The sequence below is a fragment of the Staurois parvus genome, unplaced genomic scaffold (genome assembly GCF_062004578.1).
Source record: "Staurois parvus isolate SC_StPar_1 unplaced genomic scaffold, SC_StPar_1.0 ptg000157l, whole genome shotgun sequence".
In the NCBI taxonomy this organism is placed as follows: Eukaryota; Metazoa; Chordata; class Amphibia; order Anura; family Ranidae; genus Staurois; species Staurois parvus.
Window position 1 is genome coordinate 8,485,857 of NW_028317953.1, and position 20,614 is coordinate 8,506,470.

The 20,614-nt window shown below is 42.0% G+C and overlaps 1 protein-coding gene across 1 annotated transcript in view; it reads left to right on the forward strand.

The window, feature by feature from the left end:
• Positions 1–20,614, forward strand: part of NPC1 (NPC intracellular cholesterol transporter 1) — a 115,983-nt gene that overhangs the window by 15,561 nt on the left and 79,808 nt on the right. Inside the window, exon 2 of the mRNA XM_089675736.1 lies at positions 19,707–19,829. Within this exon, the coding sequence (XP_089531862.1) occupies positions 19,707–19,829 (123 nt within the window). The remainder of the gene's footprint in view (positions 1–19,706; positions 19,830–20,614) is intronic.

A 20,614-nucleotide genomic window follows, 5' to 3' on the forward strand; every position in this document is an offset into this window, starting at 1 on the left:
TCATCAATTTTGGAAGATGTCCAGTTCTGTTAATGTTACTGTTGTGCCATATTTTCTCCACTTGATGACTGTCTTCACTGTGTTCGATGGGATACCTAATGCCTTTTAAAAAAATTTTTGTACCCTTTTCTTGACTGATACCTTTTAACAATGAGATCCCTCCGATGCTTTGGAAGCTCTCTGCAGACCATGGCTTTTGCTGTAGGATGCGACTAAGAAAATGCCAGGAAAGACCTACTAGAACAGCTTAACTTTATTTGGGGTTAATCAAAGGCATTTTAAATAATGGCAGGTGTGTGCTGACTCCTATTTAACATGATTTTGAATGTGAATGCTTAATTCTGAACACAGCTACATCCCCAGTTATGTCTTGATATGCTGACAATTTAAGAGTTCCCTTCAGTGGAATTAAGGGGCCAAGCCCAGCCCCTGAAAAACAACCCCGCACCATAATCCCCCCCCCCCCTCCACCAAACTTTGCACTTGGCATAATGCAGTCAGTCAAGTACTGTTCTCCTGGCACCCGCAAACCCAGACACGTCCATCAGATTGCCAGACAGATGCGTGACTCATCACTCCAGAGAACATGTCGCCACTGCTCTAGATTCCAGTGGCGCCGTGCTTTACACCACTGCATCCGACGCTTTGCATTGCATTGCACTTGGTGATGTAAGGCTTGAATGCAGCTGCTCAGCCATGGAAACCCATTCCATGAAGCTCTCTACACTGTTGTTGTGCTAATCTGAAGGCTACACGAAGTTTAGAGGTCTTTAGCTATTGACTCTGCAGACAGTTGGTGACTTCTGCGCGCTATGCGTTTCAGCATTCGCTGATCCCACTCTTGTCATTCTACGTGACCTTCCACTTGGTGGCTGAGTTGCTGTTGTTCCCAGTTGCTTCCACTTTGTTATAATACCACTAACAGTTGACCGTGGAATATTTAGTAGCAAAGAAATTTCACAGATGGACTTATCACACAGGTGGCAATCTATCAGAGTACCACGCTTGAATTCACTGAGCTCCTGAGAGCGACCCATTCTTTCACAAATGTTTGTAGAAGCAGTCTGCGTGCCTAGGTGCTTGATTTTATACACCTGTGGCTATGGAGGCGATTGGAACACCTGAATCTAATGATTTGGAGAGGTGTCCCAATACTTTTGGCTATATTGTGTTTTTTCGAGTGCTGACCTTTCAGGTTTTTCACCACTGCTTTACATTCTTCCAGTAGAAAGAAGAAATATCCCTTGAAAAAAGTGTACAGAAGTTTTAAAGCATATTGCATATCAGAAGGCCACTTCACTCCATCTCACAAAATTATGAACTTTCTGCTTACATTGGCATACGTTTGTGTTGACATTCCATCTCTGAACTGGTGGTTTGGGATATTTTCTATGTGGAAGATGAGACTCTTGAGGCCGGACCCAAGAACAAGTGGCTCAAATTAGATTGAGTGTTATTGTGAAAGGAGCAAGGGGTTCCAGTGTGATCACTTTATTAGTACATTTCTGCTCACAGTCCCCTGTGATTTTCCAGTATCAGACATGGTGGTAGCGTTAAATAAAATATATATGAGCGCTGTTTTACCTGCCTAAGGATTTGTATTTATGTCTATCAAGTCCTGAGATTTATACAGCTCGGCTACACAGCACAGCCCTGTCTGGCAGGATGGGAGACCAGATTTTTCTCTGCTTCAGCTCCGTAACATTTACAGGTCTTTTCCCTCCCCCAGCCTGTGTGTATACAGTAAAGGGAGAAGCAGCAGACTGAGGAGCTCCTCCTTCTGTCAGTTTGCGCATTCCTGCTATCGGCATGCTACCTCCACTGCAGCACAATGGATTGGCTGCTTTTCCCTCCTTTTTCTAAGCTCTGCTGTACAGAGACGGCAAAATACTGATACCAAGTCATATTCTAGTACTTGCAATTTTTGCATATAATACACACATTTAAGGATGCAGTATTAAATACAAAGGTGCCTTAATTTCTGTCTTTTATGGAGTTCAACTTTACTGTCTACTATTATTGTCCTGTTACATTCCAGTATTGTCTGCTCTCTTCTTGATGAGCAAATTTTTAATGTACATGGCCACATAGACCTCTGTGCGGAGGTTGGTGGTTGCAATGGGTCAAGTTTTTTTTTACCTTGATGCATATTTTGCAGTAAGGTAAAAGAAATTCTAATAGCTACTACCCCCCTAAATACTTACTTAGCCCCATCTCAATTCAGCGATTTGCACGAGAGCAAAGGGTCTCCCGCTCCTCTGGCTGAGACAGACCAGCGGGAGCCATTGTCTCTCACTACTCTCAATCACAGCTAGTGAGGAGGGAGCAGGGGATGGGGCTGAGCCGCACTGTGTGTCTAATAGACACTTAGGCACGAGTGCCCCCAGAGCAGTGGCTTGCTATGGGGACACTTGGCAAGGGGGAGGGGCCAGGAGTGCCGGTGATGGACCTGAGAAGAGGAGGATCAGAATTGCTCTGTGCAAAAAAAACTAGAGCAGGTAAGTATATAATATTTAATTAAAAAAAAATTAAAGATGCGCCTTTACGTTCACGTTAATGTTTTTGCACCTGGGGAATGCTGGGGGTTTTCATGCAGCCGGCCTGTCAGAATCAATGACGCGGAGAGACACGAGCTGTAGAGGTGGTAGTAAGCCTACTTTATTTACTTGTACCTACAGGAAAGCCTAAAATAAGCCTTGCCTGTAGGTACAGTAAATATCTCCTAAATGTGCACCGTTTACGAGATATTATTATTGTTATACAGTATTTATATAGCGCCAAAAGGTTTGCTCAGCGCTGTACATTATAGTGGGGGACAGAACATGAGACAATACAGTAACAAAACAATACACGAGGGGTTCGAGGGCCCTGCTCTTTCGAGTTTACAATAGGAGTTATCTAGGAGATATTTACTATAGTGGCAGCCGGTGATGTCACCAGCACATGTGCACTGTTCTCTGAATGGAAGGCGTGCCGTCCATTGAGAGAGTCGTGGCGTGACCACTGCACGCATGCGCGGAAGTGACATCACCGCAGCTCAGCAAAACAGCTAACGCTCACTAACCGTAAGGAAGACATACTAGCACTTTTATGCTATTTTTCGGGGGACATTTTTTGTGAAATTTTTTTTGGGCAGTTTACCATCACTTTAACGCTTAACATGCCTGTGCAGGGATGAATACAGATTATCTGGTGCAAAATCCCAGATCAGTTCCTCCTGTAAATAAATAAACCTCCAAGGAGCAGGGCCCTCCTAACCCTCTTGTATTGAACGGTATTGTTGCTGTATTGTCTCCCGTTATATTGTAAAGCGCTGAGCAAACTGTTGGCGCTATATAAGTCCTGTGTAATAATAAACAGCACAGTGGCTAAATGGTTGGGCAGCACAGTGGCTAAATGGTTAGCACTTCCGCCTGGCAGTACTAGGGTCGCCGGTTCAAATCCCAGCCACAGCACCACCTGCCTGGAGTTTGCATGTTCTCCCTGTGCTTGCGTGGGTTTCCTCCGGGTACTCCGGTTTACTCCCTCATTCCAAAGACATGCTGGTAGGTGAATTGGATCCTGTCTAAATTGGCCCTAGTATGTGTATGTATGTATGTAAGTTAGGGACCTTAGATTGTACACCCCTTGGGGGTTAGGGACTGATGTGAATGTACAATATATATGTAGAGCGCTGCATGAATTGACGGCGCTATATAAGTACCTGAAATAAAAAAATAATAATAAAACAAATGCAGTTTGAGTGAATGAGGACCCATTTTCAGTACATCACCCAGCTGTTATTTTCTGAAATAGTTTAGAGGAATGTCAACAACACCCCCAACAAGCTCCAAAATGCAGCAAACAGGACTTGTAGAAATGCAACTGATTGGTGTGAAAGGTTCCATAGGATTCAAAAGGACGCATTATGCGTTTTACCATTTTTATTTATTTATTTATTTTTTGCAATGGAGTAGTGTGAAAGCAGCCAGAAAGCTTCTGGAACGCAATGGACTGATGTGAAGAGTTCCATAGGATTTAAAGGGATGCCTTTTTCTTCCACTTTTTTTAACTGAAAAACTGATCAGTGTGAAAGGTCCCTTAAAAAAAAAAAAGAAAAAAAAAAACTGATTCTGTGAGGGGTTCCGGGTGAGCAACTGGAGTGCCATTACAAAAAATAAGTGGTGTCCCTAAGTAGAATAGTGTATTGATTATTTTTTGTTTTGTACAGTTTTATTGAACTGCATCAATACAGAATGGGACAAATAGGGCCGTGAATGAGCTCTTTGTCTCCCATTGGAGCGATGTTTCTACATCATGCGTCCCTTTGTGATTTCCTGAAAATTGTTTGTGTTGTTGTTATGTGAAGCTTTCTGTTCAGTCCAGCCTCTCTACTGTATTATTTGTAGAGCTGAAAATTGTCAGAGGTTTCAGTTTATATAGTTTACTGTGGTTTCCCTCTCTGATGAAATCAGACAGCCAGAAAGACTTGGCTCCCATACCCCTTCCTGTAAGTCATATTCATGTACAAGGTACAGCACATAGTATAACCCCAGGATCGTCTACATAAAGCCTTTATTGTGACTACAAATGCCTAAGGCATCATTCACACGGGCAACAACATACATGAGTTTATAGGACATGTCTAAACGCATGTAATTTCCTATTTCATCATATACACTGTGCATTTACCTGCCTTTAGGTGAATTCAGTTTACTTTTTGTTTAGAAAAGATCGATTTTTGTGCAGGTTAGGTACTCTAAACGCATGTAAACATAGGAGAAAGTGATCTGGGAAGTATAAAGTTTATCCATACTTCCCCAATCTATTTTTCTGTGATTAAATTAATATTATTATTATACAGGATTTATATAGTGCCAACAGTTTGCTCAGCGCTTTACAATATAACAGGGGACAATACAGCAACAGTACAGTACAATACAAGATGGATAGGAGGGCCCTGCTCCTTGGAGCTTACAATCTAGGAGGAAGGAGCTATTGGTAGAAAAGGTAGTAACTGTGGGGGATGGACTGGTTGGAAGAGTATAAGATTCCATTATTAGCTGAGGGCAGGATAGGCTTCCCTGAAGAGAGAGGTTTTCAGAGATGGCCTAAAAGTGAGCAGAGTAGGCTATAGTCTAATAAATTGGGGTAGAGAGTTCCAGAGGATGGGGGAAGCTCTGGAGGAGCATGGGAGGAGACAAGGGAGCTAGAGAGTAAGAGGTCTTGCGAGCAGCGGAGAGTACAGTTTGGGTGATATTTGGAGACAAGATCGGTGATGTAATTCGGGGCAGAGTTATAAATGGCTTTATACGTTATTGGTAAAGTTTTGAATTTTATCCGTTGGGCAATGGGAAGCCAGTGGAGGGAATGGCAGAGAGGGGTGGCAGATACAGAACGGTTAGTAAGGTGGATGAGTCTGGCAGCAGCATTCATGATAGACTGAAGAGGGGATAGCCTGCGATTTAGGTAGGTTAATGAGGAGGGAGTTACAATAGTCAAGGCGAGATATAACAAGGGAGTGAATAAGTTGCTTAGTGGTTTCAGAGGTTCGTAACGGCCGTATCTTGGAGATGTTGCGAGGGTGAAGTCTACATGATTTGGACAGCGATTGGATTTGGGGCTGAAAGGACAGATGGGAGTCTAGGATTACACCTAGTACCCTGGCATGGGGGAGGGACTGATGATTGTGTTATTGATCTGGATGGAGAAGTCAGGGGAGGGGGCACGGGCTGGAGGGAATACTAAGAGCTCAGTTTTGGAAAGAATAAAACACAGGAGGCCATTGTGAATGTAGCCAAGTCACAGATTAACTGAAAATATCAAGAAATGTGTATACGCATAAGGGTTGTCTTTAGTTGAACCCACATAGCAAAAGGATCAGATCTTGAGAATAAAGGAAGCCATAGACTATGCAGTTTTCTTTCCTTCAACCACTGGTTGAAGGGAAGAAAATCGCTCAATTTTTTTTTTTTTTCCCCACCAACACCAATTTTAATGGCAGGAGGTTTTCCAGCTGCCAAAATACAATGATCACTGCCGCTGACTTTAGCCGCACAAAAAAAAACTGACAGGTTTTACTGACGGCGTCTGATGGACCTACTGCAGTAAAACCAGCCTGCCTGTAGAGATCAAAATGTGGCCAATTCCTCCTGAATCTGGTGAATTTCAAACTGTCTATGGATGATGATAAATACAATTTGCACCAAAAGGTAACTTCTTATTATGATTTCTCCTTTTATCAAATTTTTAGTTTCAATTGTCCATGACCGAGATACGTTTTTACTTTTCAAGCCTAAGTTTAAAGAAAAAAAAAAGCCAAAAAGTGCAAAGGATATTACTTACCTTAAATGTTATGTGTCCTTGTCTTGTTGCGTCTTGCTTTAGCAGAGATTTTCATCCTTTTATTTCCCTCTCTATTTTTCCTGTTTACCTTTTATCATTGAAAGTGAAATTAAAAGAAAATCCCAAGTTTTGGGTTCTCCACAGAAAAGTAATCGAGAGGAATCTTCCAATGGGGACACTAGTTCTGGTAATCTGGCGGGGCCCCCATGGATTCCCTTAATTTGCAGGAATTTTCTCACTTCCAGTTTTTGGCTTTGGGACAGGAAGTGATGGTAAATCTCCCCAGCGGGACACCGGGAAAAAAATGACCGAGGTTATAACCCTCCCTTACACTATCCAAAATGAAAATAAAGTTTTGCTTATAGTTCAAAGAGGAGGTCCAGGCTCCCCCTTAAAAAATTAAGTCAATAGCTGCTGACTTTTAATATACTGTAAGGACATACCTGACCAGGGCTAGTTCTTCATTAGCCTCCAGGTTCCCGACACCAGCATTGCTAGTGAGAGAAACCGTAAGTGAATCCTTGCGGTTTCAGAGCCAGCTTCCTACTGTGCATGTACGAGTCGTGCTGCACCTTGAGATTGGTTCTGCAGTCTTATGGGACCTGTAAAGTGTCCCAGAAGACCGTGGGGGGGGGGAAGAGGGGTCCAAACTTTGGCTCAGTTCGCGAACTGAAGTCGAAGTGGGTACCTGTCAAAACCAGGTCCCCTCCCACAAGAAAGAGTGCCAAATGTGGCATTGGAGGGGGGTTGACAAATGGAGCTTCCCCTTTTTGGGAGGAGCTCCATTTTAAGCTGTTGAGTAAAGTTGGCCCTGGCAGCTTTGTATCTACCAGTACTTATGTAGTATGAGAACTTATTGGTAATTTTTATATGTTGTTTCCTACATAGTTTTAGTAAAGCTGAAGGAGGTTAAATGGATATTTGTGCATTCGGACTATAACGCATAGCCAGCTTTAAAGCCGTACCTTCAGTATTGCATAGTTGTACAGGTTCCTTTCCTCTTCTGAAGTGAAACCAAGCCAAGCAAATTCAGTACAGATCATCATCTTTGCATACCAGCTGTCCTCTCGGATTAGAAACTTTGACTATATTGGTAATCTTTAGACATTGAAGCAGTCCTGTCTTAAAATCTTTTTAAAGTTTTTTTTTTTTTTTTTTTTTTGTTTAAACTGGAATTCTTTACATTTCACATTGGAGCTGGAAATGTAAAGTGGGTAGACAGACAAGGAACAGTAAATAATGTGGTCATGTAGAGTGTTATATTATGTGATAAGCTGTGGAGATGAATTCTCCAAACTGATTTTGCAATATAAGTATTTGGACTGCCGTTGGGTGGCATTCCTGAACTAAAGCTGCCATAAAGGAAAAGCAATCCAGCTAACCAAGTGGCTAACAATAGGCACTGCATATCCACCCCCTCAATAACAGCTGTATATCTTGAAAACCACCAAACCCAAACAAGCTTCAAAGCCCAATTATGGCTTCTCTTCCAAACTGGAGCTGTACCACTCAATACACTACCTAAATACATGGTGGGAGCGTGGAAAGAGAGTGCCCTTTGCATGTGGGATGGCAGAATCTGCAACTCTCAGAACGTGAGTTGGGCGAAAATGTATTGGGAGACACCATTTGTCTTGGAATCATTTTTAAACCACAATATGCCAATTTACTCTTGATGTACAATACTGTGAAAGTTTTAGGCAGGTGTAAAAAAAAATACTGTAAATGAAGAATACTTTCAGAAATAGAAGTGGTATTAGTTTATTATCAAATTGGAAAGTAAATGAACAGAAGAGAAATCCAAATCAATTCGATGTATATTTGGTGTGACCACCCTTTGCCCCGTTGCCATTTTCCTGCACCCCAATTCCTATGTTTTCATGCATTGGACATGGAAGCAAGGCTAAGCGAATCGACTATGCATGAAAACTTAGAAACTGCGATGCAGAAAAATGGCAGAATGTGCTCTGGACTGATCAGTCAAAATCTGGAATATTTGGCAGGAGCAGGAGGCAGTTTGTTCAGAGGGTTACAAATAATAAGTTTCTGCAGGCAATAGTGAAGCATGGTGGAGATTTCTTGCAAGTTTTGGGCTGCATATCTACAAATGGAGATGGAGATTTGGTCAGGATCAAAGGTGTCCTCATTCCTGAAAAATACAGGCAGATAGTTATCCATCATGCCATACCATCAGAGAGGCATGTGATTGTCCCCAAATTTAGTCTACAGCAAAACAACAACCCCAAACCTACAGCAAATGTCATTAAGATGTACATCAGCTTAAAGAATAACAAGTCCTGGAAGTGATGGTGTGACCCCCACAGAGCCCTAATCTCAACAATCTCGAGTCTGTCTGTGGTGATTTCTTCTTGATGTTTGGAACAACCTACCTGCTGAGTTCCTTGAAAAACTGTGCAAGTGTACTTGGAAGGACTGATGCTGTTTTGAAGGCAAAGGGCAGTCGTACCACATATTGATTTAATTTGGATTTCTCTTCATTTACTTTACATTTTGGTAATTGATAACAATAAACTATTAACACTTCTATTTCTGAAAGCATTCTTAAAGCCATGTTCAACCCCAAAAGGGAAGCTACACGTATCTGCCTCCTCCCTCCTCTGCTGCTACATTTGGCACCTCTTGGGGGGCGGGGGAGCGGGTACCTGGTTGTGACAGCTACCCGCTTCCACTTTTGGCTGAGTTCACCCCCCTTCCCCCGCAGCCTTCTGGGACACTTCACAGGTCCTAGAAGACTGCGGCCGATTCACAAAGCTCAACGCAGTAGGAAACTGGTTTTGAAGCCACAAGGGTTCACTGCTGGTTTCTCTTAGTTAAGATGGCAGCGCCAGCACCTGATAGCCGATTAAAAAATCGGCTCGGGTGAGGATACTGCCGGATCCATGGACAGGTAAGTGTCCTAATATATTAAATTTTCATTTATTTTTTTTTTGATGGGGGGGGGGGGGCAGAACTCCTCTTTAATTTACAGCATTTTTTTCACACCTGCCTAAAACTTTTACATATCTTTGCATAATCTTTTAGGCTACATTCACACCATTATGCTATGAAGATGCAGGCAGAATCACACATTTCTGCTTGTGGTTTCAGAAGCTCACCACAACGCATGATGCGCTTGTGGTGCCATTATTTCTTAATGGCACCTCAATCGTGCTTTTGATTTTGTTTGCCGTGTAACAAAACGTGTGGACATCACACATCATTGTGCTCTACTCACACCAAAATTTGCGTTGTCAAATATGCTTGCCTTGGTGTGCAAATTTCTTCTTTGGGCCATTTGTCACACATGCAAGTGAATGGGCTGCCCTATGCAAGACGTGCAAAAAATGTCCCAAAGAAAGCAAGCAGGAACATGCGTTTCCACTATACAGTGTGAATGGGGATCTAAATTGCTTCTAAATGATTTCTAAATGATTTCATACTTGGGTTGGTCCAGGCTAGTATACTTATCTATGTTACTGCTGGGGAAGCTGACTTACAGTGATTGCCTTAATTTTCGGGGTCCTGTGTTGAAAGGCAGTCATCCACATTCCCATCGCACAAGTTTCTGGAATAGGCTGTAAAATAATGGCGTCTGCTGCAGCAACCACCAGCTGGGTACTGGAACATGCGCAGTACAGTGTAAATATTCACAACGACACCGCAAATCTTCAGTTTTCTGGTTGGATGAGGTGGAAATTGTGATGTCACTGCCTTTCCTCTGTCCAATCAGAGAAGCCTTATATTCATTGAAATAAAGGGCATTTTGTGATTGGTGGCAGTGCTGAGCAAGCGACACTGGCGGTTAGTGTGCAGTGGGGAAGCCGATTAGCACAGGGCCCAGAAGACTGCTCCTAACACTGTAGTAGTGCTGACTTGGCCATACACATTATGATATGATAGAGCAGAAATTGTACAAACGTTTGGATATACCAAAACGGTTTACTATGAGGGTCTACCAAAAAAAAAAAAATTTTTTCACTTTTTATCCAATTAGGCTGGTCCTTTGACTACATAGATGTTGGTATATCTAAAGTAAATTGTATAATTGGATCGTAATTTGCTTTAGACATAAGTTTTCTGGCACACCTTCCCTTTATCTTTGATATATGGCAGGAACAGCAATCTTTTTCCTGAATCGGATGATTCAGACTTTACAGACTCCATAGAACTTCTCACTGTACCAGCCTGTGCCGATATATAAGCCCTTCCCCCACCCAATAAACCAGCATTTATTTTATATCTTTTATTATATACATTCCTTGCTTCTTTAATGTTCTCATGGAAGTGGGAAGTTGTGAGCAAATGTAAATATCAATCTACTGGAATAAATCCAAATACTCGCCTTTTGTGGCAGTAATCATGGCAGGTGTAATAATGATTGCAACAGACTCCATTTATGTGCATTTGTCAGTTAGCCCCTAGTGTCACACTGTACCTGAAATGTGAAAAGAAAAGGATAGATCCCTTTGCACAAAGATTTTTTTTTTAATAGGAATATAAACCATTGCAAGCCCTTTCTTAGTTGATGCTTTTATGCACTCTCTAGATGCTTTTATGCACTCTCCTACATTTTCCAGCAAAGGGCCAGTTTACTGTCCTTCAGACTTTAGGAGGTCCGGGTTGTGGCCAGTGGGGGTAAAAACGTCCTGGGTCCAGCATTGGTGAACATAAACATGGCCTCAGGATTGGTGGTCAGTAGGAGGAACAGTAGTGCCCCATCATTGGTATCCGTGGGAGGAATAGTGCCCCATCATTGGTATCCGTGGGAGCAATAGTGCCCCATCATTGGTATCCGTGGGAACAATAGTGCCCCATCATTGGTATCCGTGGGAGCAATAGTGCCCCATCGTTTGTATCAGTAGGAGCAATAGTGCCCCAACATCGGTATCAGTGGGAGCAATAGTGCCCCAACATCGGTATCAGTGGGAGGAATAGTGCCTCAACGTTTGTATCAGTAGGAGGAATAGTGCCCCAACGTTTGTATCAGTAGGAGGAATAGTGCCCCAACGTTTGTATCAGTCGGAGCAAGAGTGCCCCAACGGTTTGTATCAGTGGGAGCAAGAGTGCCCCAACGGTTTGTATCAGTGGGAGCAAGAGTGCCCCAACGGTTTGTATCAGTGGGAGCAAGAGTGCCCCAACGGTTTGTATCAGTGGGAGCAAGAGTGCCCCAACGGTTTGTATCAGTGGGAGCAAGAGTGCCCCAACGGTTTGTATCAGTGGGAGCAAGAGTGCCCCAACGGTTTGTATCAGTGGGAGCAAGAGTGCCCCAACGGTTTGTATCAGTGGGAGCAAGAGTGCCCCAACGGTTTGTATCAGTGGGAGCAAGAGTGCCCCAACGGTTTGTATCAGTGGGAGCAAGAGTGCCCCAACGGTTTGTATCAGTGGGAGCAAGAGTGCCCCAACGGTTTGTATCAGTGGGAGCAAGAGTGCCCCAACGGTTTGTATCAGTGGGAGCAAGAGTGCCCCAACGGTTTGTATCAGTGGGAGCAAGAGTGCCCCAACGGTTTGTATCAGTGGGAGCAAGAGTGCCCCAACGGTTTGTATCAGTGGGAGCAAGAGTGCCCCAACGGTTTGTATCAGTGGGAGCAAGAGTGCCCCAACGGTTTGTATCAGTGGGAGCAAGAGTGCCCCAACGGTTTGTATCAGTGGGAGCAAGAGTGCCCCAACGGTTTGTATCAGTGGGAGCAAGAGTGCCCCAACGGTTTGTATCAGTGGGAGCAAGAGTGCCCCAACGGTTTGTATCAGTGGGAGCAAGAGTGCCCCAACGGTTTGTATCATTGGGAGCAAGAGTGCCCCAACGGTTTGTATCATTGGGAGCAAGAGTGTCCAAGGGCTGGATAAAGGCTAGCAAAGGGCTGGAGTTTGGAGACCCCTGCTGTAGAACCACGAGACAGCATGTGTTATCAACATGAGGTCAGGCATCTGATAGGACACAAACATTTGGCTCAGACTCCTATCATCCATTATCCAGACTCTTAACATCCAACGTTGGTGCCTTTATGCACACTCAAAAACCATAACATATAACATGAGGCCAGGGCACCAACTTTCAGCCCAGGCACCCCTTATCCAGAGTTGTCTTCCAGCAAAGTAAGTAAAGTTAGTGTTACTAAACCAATAACAGTAAAATCAGTCTGTATATGCAGTAAATAATGCTTGATATACTCACTGTGGAACATAAGGGGATAATCCTCTGCATTATGTAAAAAACCCTGTTTGAGCCTGTCTTCTCTGATCCTCCCCTTCTTCCAGTGCCCCCCTCTTATGTCCTGATAAGGCATATCTTGTGAGGACACATTGCACTTGCTCAGTTTGGTGTGTATTGCTAAAGAGGTTTTTTGGGTTTTTTTCTTGAGAGAGTGCATGTGATCAGCACTGGGCCAATCGGCACTGTCCAGACAGAGGTCAGGGGTCCTGCATCCTCTTAGACCAGAAAGAAAACTTCTCCTACAGGCTTTAAACAGTGCTCTGCTGAACACTGATAGAAGGTATTAACATGTCATGTCTGCAAACAAGATACAAAGAGGGCTTTCCCCTCTACAGATAAAGTAAACTTATTCCAATGAACCCAAATATTTGAGTAAGCCTCAGATCTGTTTTGTGCTGATAGTATTTGGTCTTCCATCTTGTTCTTCTACTTTTGAACACCAAAGTGTGATAGTTGCCAGGTGTTCTAATATGCTTGTGTAGCCCATTATACTAACCTCCCACTGTACTTTACATATTTGCTGAAAATCTCCTTAGCCCTGGTTCACACCAATGTGTTGTTTTTTTTTTTTTTATTGCTTTTTGCAGAATTGCACTACAGTCCATTTAACATGGTTTCCTATGAGACACGTTCACTTCTATGCTTTTTTCTTTTTTGTGTCGCAGCATTTTGGAAAGGATCAGGGACTTTTTTAAATGCAAAATGTTGCATTTTTGGTTCAATAGACTTCAATGGAGCAGCTGCAGAAAACAAATGTAGGGTGTTTTTAGATGCGTTTTTGTATTTTTAATCTGCCCAGCAACAAGAAAAGAAAAAAACACATCGAAAATGAGTGTGGAAAAAATGCAAAATGGACAAAATGCAAACTGCATTGGTGTGAACCAGGCCTTACTGTCAAGCTTTTAAGGATGGTATGAATGTGTCCACCTTAAATCGTCCATAGATTGGTTGATCAAGCAGAGTCTGGCCGTCAAACAATCAATTTGTCTTTAGTACAACCAGCCTGTTGGAATTTTTTGTTTCATGCGATCTGCCGGGAGTGATCATTTTGTGTTCTGCGGGCAGGGAAACTCCCTGCCCGCAGAACACAATAGCGCTACAGGAGGGATTCCCCCATCAACACTGACTGATCGGGAAATCGAGCAATCCACCCATGAAAGGAAAGAAAACTACATAATCTATGAGCTGCTTTACTTTTCAGTTCCAGCATCCGTGTTTCCTTGTTTTCATATAGCTTCATGTATTGTGATGATCTCGAACCTGTGAATACCTATAGTCTCAACTGGCCAAATATCCTGAAGGGATAACTGATCAAACATGTTAGAAACCCTGTTCCATTTGCTGCCGCTTCCATTTCCCCTGATAAGGCGTCCTCAGATGCTCCTCTGAGCTGAGCGTACATGTTTAGGAGCATGGAGTACCACTCTGAAAGCACCGGACAGCTTTGGTAGAGGATATATGGGGGCTTTTATTTTCATTTCCTCAAGTTGGCTCTTTTTGTTGGAAAAGTGATGGCTCTTTATGGAAGGAGAAAACTCTTAGACACAATCGAGTCATTCTAGTCTTTACCATTTATTTTTATAAATATATAATTTCTTGTGTCTTATGCATTACAATAAGCATGTTTCTTCACCATTTCCCATTTTAGCCCACACAAATTTGAACTCGTTTTTACCCGAATTCTCTGTTGACCTCTTCTTTACAGAACATAGTCATAGAGCACAGACCTTTTTTCAGTTTAGTGCCGCCCAAATTTCTGGAAAGCACATGCCTTGCACAGTTCTCAAGTTCTCCTGACTGTCACATGCTCTGTGTTTGTTTTTTGCTCTTCAATAACCCCCTCTTCTCTTCTATAGCCTTACGGGTGGAAGAGAAATGACATGCAGTAGGAATGCTTCGTGCTTTCTATCCCATAACATTTCCCCTTGGAGGTTGAATCTAGTACACAATGTCTGCATGTTATTCCATGATCACATACATAATGCTAATCTGACATAAGTCAATCAGCCAGTAAATGCGTATGCTTATTCCTTGATCATTCTTACAGATTGTGCTGAGCCTAAGTCGTCTTGCCATCATGTCTATGGTCTCATCAATGATCTAGCCGTTAGTTTCTGTCTAGGTTCGCTGTAGGCCAGATTTATTTATTTCAGGTACTTGTATAGCACCGTCAATTTACGCAGCGCTTTACATATATATTGTACATTCACATCAGTCCCTAACCCTCAAGGGGCGTACAATCTAAGGTCCATAAACTCACATTCATACACACACATACTAGGGCCAATAACATAACACTTTAGAAGTGCGCTATGTATTTTTTTCTCTTATTTCAGGTACTTATATAGCGCCATCAATTTACGCAGCACTTTACATATATATTGTACAATCACATCAGTCCCTAATGCAATCTAAGGTCCCTAACTTACATTCATACACATATTCGGGCCAATTTAGACAGGATCCAATTTACCTACCAGCATGTCTTTTGGAATGCTGGTAGGAAACCGGAGTACCCGACGGAAACCCACGCAGGCACAGGGAGAACATGCAAACTCCAGGCAGGTGGTGCCGTGGTTGGGATTCGAACCAGCGACCCTAGTACTGCCAGGCAGAAGTGCTAACCATTTAGCCACTGTGCTGCCCATTTTGACCTCACATTTGTCTGTCCAGATGATTGTGTTTTCACAATTGACAGTAACGGTTATTACTATTGTTGTCTGTCCGTGATAGCAAAATTCAGAACTGATGAGCATGTGTCACATGACCTTGCTTAACAGGTCTGTGAACTTCTGTACTGCACACTTGGCTTGATCCACCACCAGTTTGAGGAAGTTTGTGTGGAGAACTTTGCCTCTTCCCTGGACTCCTAGGTCATTTAATTTTTTTTTCTCATGTAATGCTTGCAGCAAGCAATATGCTCTTAGATCTGCAGAAACCATGCAGATGTTCAGTGTATAATTTACTGAGCCATAAACCTTGTGTTTTGTCTAAGTCCATGGTCTCCAAATTGTGGCCCAGGAGCCTGATGTGGCCCTTTGCTTGCCTGTATCTGGTCATTGGGACACTATTCATCCAACTGATACCAACAATGGGGCAATATTCCTCCAGCTAACACCAATGATGGGGCACTATTCCTCCTATGGATACCAAGAATGGGGCACAATCCCTCCCATTAAAAACCAGTGATGGTACATGGTTCTCTCCCACTGGCCACAGTCTGGCAACCTAAAGCCCGAAGGACAGTACATTTACTTAGAATGTTTGGAGACCCCCGGTCTAAGTGATTTGTTATTTTAAGATTCAAATGCCTGTCATGGCAAATTCAACTTGGGCTGTAGGTTAGTAAGTCAGGCCTAATGCTATGTTTTAACATTTAAAAATAGGTCCTCTTTAAGACCAAGCTCCAGTTCTAGAAAACCTGCAAGATTCTCAGTATTCTCCAAGTGCCCCTTCATAGTGAGTGTGTTGTTTGGTTTTGTTTTGTTTTTTTTTAATTGTTTGAAATAAAATTGCATGTTCTTGCCCACCATAATGAGCAAATCACATATCCTATCTGTTTTTCCTAGCAGAGCTTTTAAATACCTGGGTGTTAAGTATAAAGGTAGCTGCCAGCCATACATTTGACTTTTTATCTCCTCATGGCTGTGTTTACATTGGTTTTAGAAGACCTTGGAAAATCCTGCTAGTGAAGGGTTGTTTGGGTCCAAAAGTGCACTGCTCTTATCAGGGTTGCATGATGGCTTTCCAAGATAATGCTTCATGTCTAGGACAAAGTGACAGTTCTGTATATGGCTTGCATAGTTTGCATCCCATTTGTATTGACAGGATTTGGAGCATCTCTAACTGTATTTATTTATTTTTTATTTATTTCAGGTACTTGTATAGCGCCGTCCATTTACGCAGCGCTTTAAACATATATATATTGTACATTAACATCAGTCCCTAACCCTCAAGGGGCGTACAATCTAAGGTCCCTAACTCACATTCATACATACACATACTAGGGACAATTTAGATAGGATCCAATTCACCTACCAGCATGTCTTTGGAGTGTGGGAGGAAACCCACACAGGCACAGACAGAACATGCAAACTCCAGGCAGGTGGTGCCATGGCTGGGATTCGAACCAACGACCCTAGTACGGCCAGGCGGAAGTGCTAACCATTTAGCCACTGTGCTACCCATAATTAACCCGGATTTGGACTCAAACCTACAGTTGTATGAAGAGTTGTCTTTTTGGCATAAAAACACAGTTCACCAAGTTCTAAACAGGTCTACCAAGGTGCAGGATATCAGCTAAAGCTAGGGCACTTCGGAAGTAAATTACAGAGAGTGTATGGGAAGCACACAACATCTTCATCCTGTTCTTTGCCTTGATATCGTATTTGCTGAATGAAAGAACCTGAAACACGACGGTTCCATTTGCCTGTGTATTCATACTGCAGTATATTCTTGAGTTCCTGCACTATGCATGATTATACAAATGTGCCATGTGTTGTGTTGCCCACATTTGTGATGGTTTAGGATTTCTCCTCCAGGGTGGATGGGGAAATCCGTTCAGTTGTTTTTTTTTTTTTTGATCAGTCCACTGGCTATAGCCTGCAGCGCTGATCAAGTGGGGAAAATCCGACGAGGTGGTTCTGTTGGTAAATCGGCTTCTGTAAAACCTTCCTGCCCAAACGCAGAATGAAATTCGACTGGTCCCTGCTGAGTTTCGGTCCATGTATGGACTGCTTTAGCTGACCACCTTTTTGTAAATGGCAGTTACCTTGCTGGCTCTGCTTTCATTTCAGTACATTGAATCACAGACTTGGACCATGTGGCCAAGTCTGGGCCATTTACATCCAAGGGAAATCCTAACGTTTTATCTCTATACTGCTTCAGGGTCAGTGACGCGGAAAGCAGCACTGGGCTATTGGAAAGCCTTGGAGTTTTCTTTTTTTTATCATGAAAGACAAATACAAAACTTCCTCATCTATTAAATAGCCAATGAGCCATACATTATGGGTCATGGTTATTAACTGGTTAGCTTATACTTTTAACTACTGACACATATAGATTGTTGTGTGTCTATATTCACACTGAAAACAGATGTACTAAGGAACTGCTACAGTCTTCAATGTGAAAAGCCCAGGACTAGTGTGAAAGCTGTAGTTGCCCTTTATTACATTTTCTATTTTTGCATGTGATTGCACATTTGAGGTTTTAAAGGGAAGGAGGAAGCAGGATCCTGCTGGATGTCATTTATTACTGTATGTACAACATAACAGGCAGGAAATTTCAGTGCCTCCTTTAATACACTCAGAATAGAGTTTGCATGTTCTCCCTGTGCCTGTGTGGGTTTCCTCCGGGTACTCTGGTTTCCTCCCACACTCCAAAGACATGTTGGTAGGTTAATTGGCTCCTGTCTAAATTGGCCCTAGTATGTGTATGTATGTGAGTTAGGGACTTTAGATTGTATGCCCCTTGAGGATTAGGGATTGATGTAAATATACAATATATATGTAAAGCACTGCGTATATTGACAGCGCTACATAAGTACCCGAAATAAATAAGTTATAGAATATTGGAAAATATATGCCTACATTTTCTGTTCTTGCACATATGTTCATTGCATGTTATACATACTCCATCATGCTGTAATAATAAGGGTTTTGAGACTTTCAGAAATTAGTAGTAGTAAATGCCTGTGTATACAATCCCAATTCCAAAAAAGTTGGGACACTGTGTGAAATTTACATAAAACTTGAATGCAATTATTTTCAAATCTCATATATCCATATTTTATTAGATGCAGCCTTTTACAAATTGGTGAACCTCTGCCTCTCTCCTAAGACACTCTGACTCTCTAACCCTCATGCACACTTGATGTTTTTACAGCGGCTGTTTTTGGCTTTTGATGTTTTTTTTTGTTTTTTTTTCTACAGCCAGTAACCCCCCCCCCCCCAGCATGTTCTCCTATGTGTCCATGCACACATAGACTGTAATCAACGTTTTTTGGCTGGATAAAAACCCAGGACTAGTGGGTTTCTAAAGGAGTTTTTTAGCTGTAAAAACATTCTAGCGCTGAAAAACGCGGAAAAAAACTCAGTAAATCCTGGCAAACCAGCATTTTTGGATGTTTTTTTGTTTTTTTTTTCTAAAAAAAAAACTCTAAACGCAAAAAAATACGGCTAAATGTTAATACAAAAACACTGAAAAACTCACGTTTTTTAACGTGACCTTACACGGCTAAGGTTATCAGCATTATTAAAACACCCCGTGTGCATGGAGCCTCATACTTGGTTATTTTACTGACCTGTTTCCAATTAACCTATTTAGTTGCAAAATGTTCTTCCACTTCTTCCCTATTAGTACCACTTACTTTACCCGCTTTTTGTTGTCCTGCCCTAACTTTGAGACTTGTTGCTGCCATCAATTTCCTTATTTTCTTTAAAACTGTACATTAACTCAGTTCAAATATTTGATATGTTTTCTATTGTGAATACAATATGGGTTTATGAGACTTGCAAATCATTGCATTCTGTTTTTTATGTAGATTTTACACTGCGTCCCAACTTTTTTGGAATTGGGGTTGTACTGAGATGCAAATGTGCTTGCAGCAACTATTAATTTGCGTTTCATTGAACGCCAATAATATAGCTGTCACTATACTTTGACACCCCAGCTTCGTGTGTTCTGCACAGCAGCCGTAGTATTGTTTGCAGCTGCCCTGCCCACCCCCCTTCTTCCCTTTTCCAATCACAGAACACTTTGAATTCTGTGAAACCATTATCAAGATGCAAAGCTTTCTGTGAATAGAGAGGAGGAAAGAAGGTAAGACAAAGTGGCAGCTGTGTAGGAGAGCCGCATCCTTTTGGAGTGCTGGAGTGTAGCAAATGCTATACTATTAACGCATCAGAAAGCTGTAAACAAAGTAGAGAGATCCAGGAGGTGGCATGCACCTACTTGCACTTAACTCCTTGGCCTCATATGGCTGCAGAGGTAATGTTTAATTTATCATTCTGAACTTGGTATCCCATGAATAATTTATCGTTTTTAATCAGCCTACCATTACTATACTACTGTATTATCACATGAAAAAGTGTTGCTTGCCATCGATTATAACAAATTAAATATGGTTACTTCTGTAAGTAGTGTTATTAAAAGAAGCTTCTTTTTCATATTTTAGGTTTCTTCTCAGCACTGTGTCTGGTATGGGGAATGTGCGCAAGCAGAAGGAGATAAGCGGTACAACTGTGAATACCTCGGTCCTCCAATACCCTTACCTGAAGCCGGTCATGAATTGCTACAGGTAGAATGTTTATTATTTTCCAAACTTTGTGCCAATAGGATGTTTTGATTTGGATGTATACTGTGATTAAAAGTCCATTTTGTGTACCAATAGGATGTTTTGATTTGGATGTGTGAAAAATCGAGTGTTCAGAGTTATACCTCTTTGATATGTAGCCACAGATGCAAACTTTGTTGATTGGGTAAATTGTCCAGTGCTGAACTGCATTAGCCATACATTGGCAGACAACAAATGTCCCGATTAACAGGAAAATTGGATCCTTTTAGGACTGATGCCCCTTACACACGATAAGAAAATCGTACGAAAAAGTTTATAGAACCACTAATCGAACGATTTTCTCTTCGTCAATGAGCAGGATGTTTTAACTGATAACGATATTGTGAACAAAAAAATCCGGTTGAACAGTGAAAAATGTTGGCGTTTCGCATACGAATGACTGATTTTCTATGCGGCGGTATGATGATCGTCCAAAAAAAAAAATCTATCAAGCACTATCACACATGAGCGGAAAGAGAAGATGACCCGAATTTTTATGTCCAAGAAATCTTCGTAAACACGAACGAAAAATCCAAATGTTAAAAGTAGATTGGCCTAATGAGATAATGAAACCAGAATTCTGCAGATTATATTTTTATTTATATAGGTAATGTAATAAACTATATTATACTCATTGCTGTTAATTGTTGTGTATTGCTTGTTTTGGCCGGAAGGGCGTGGCTACAAGGTCACACGCACACCGCATCACTTCCACTTGTATGGAAGACGTCAACACTACGTATTGCCTG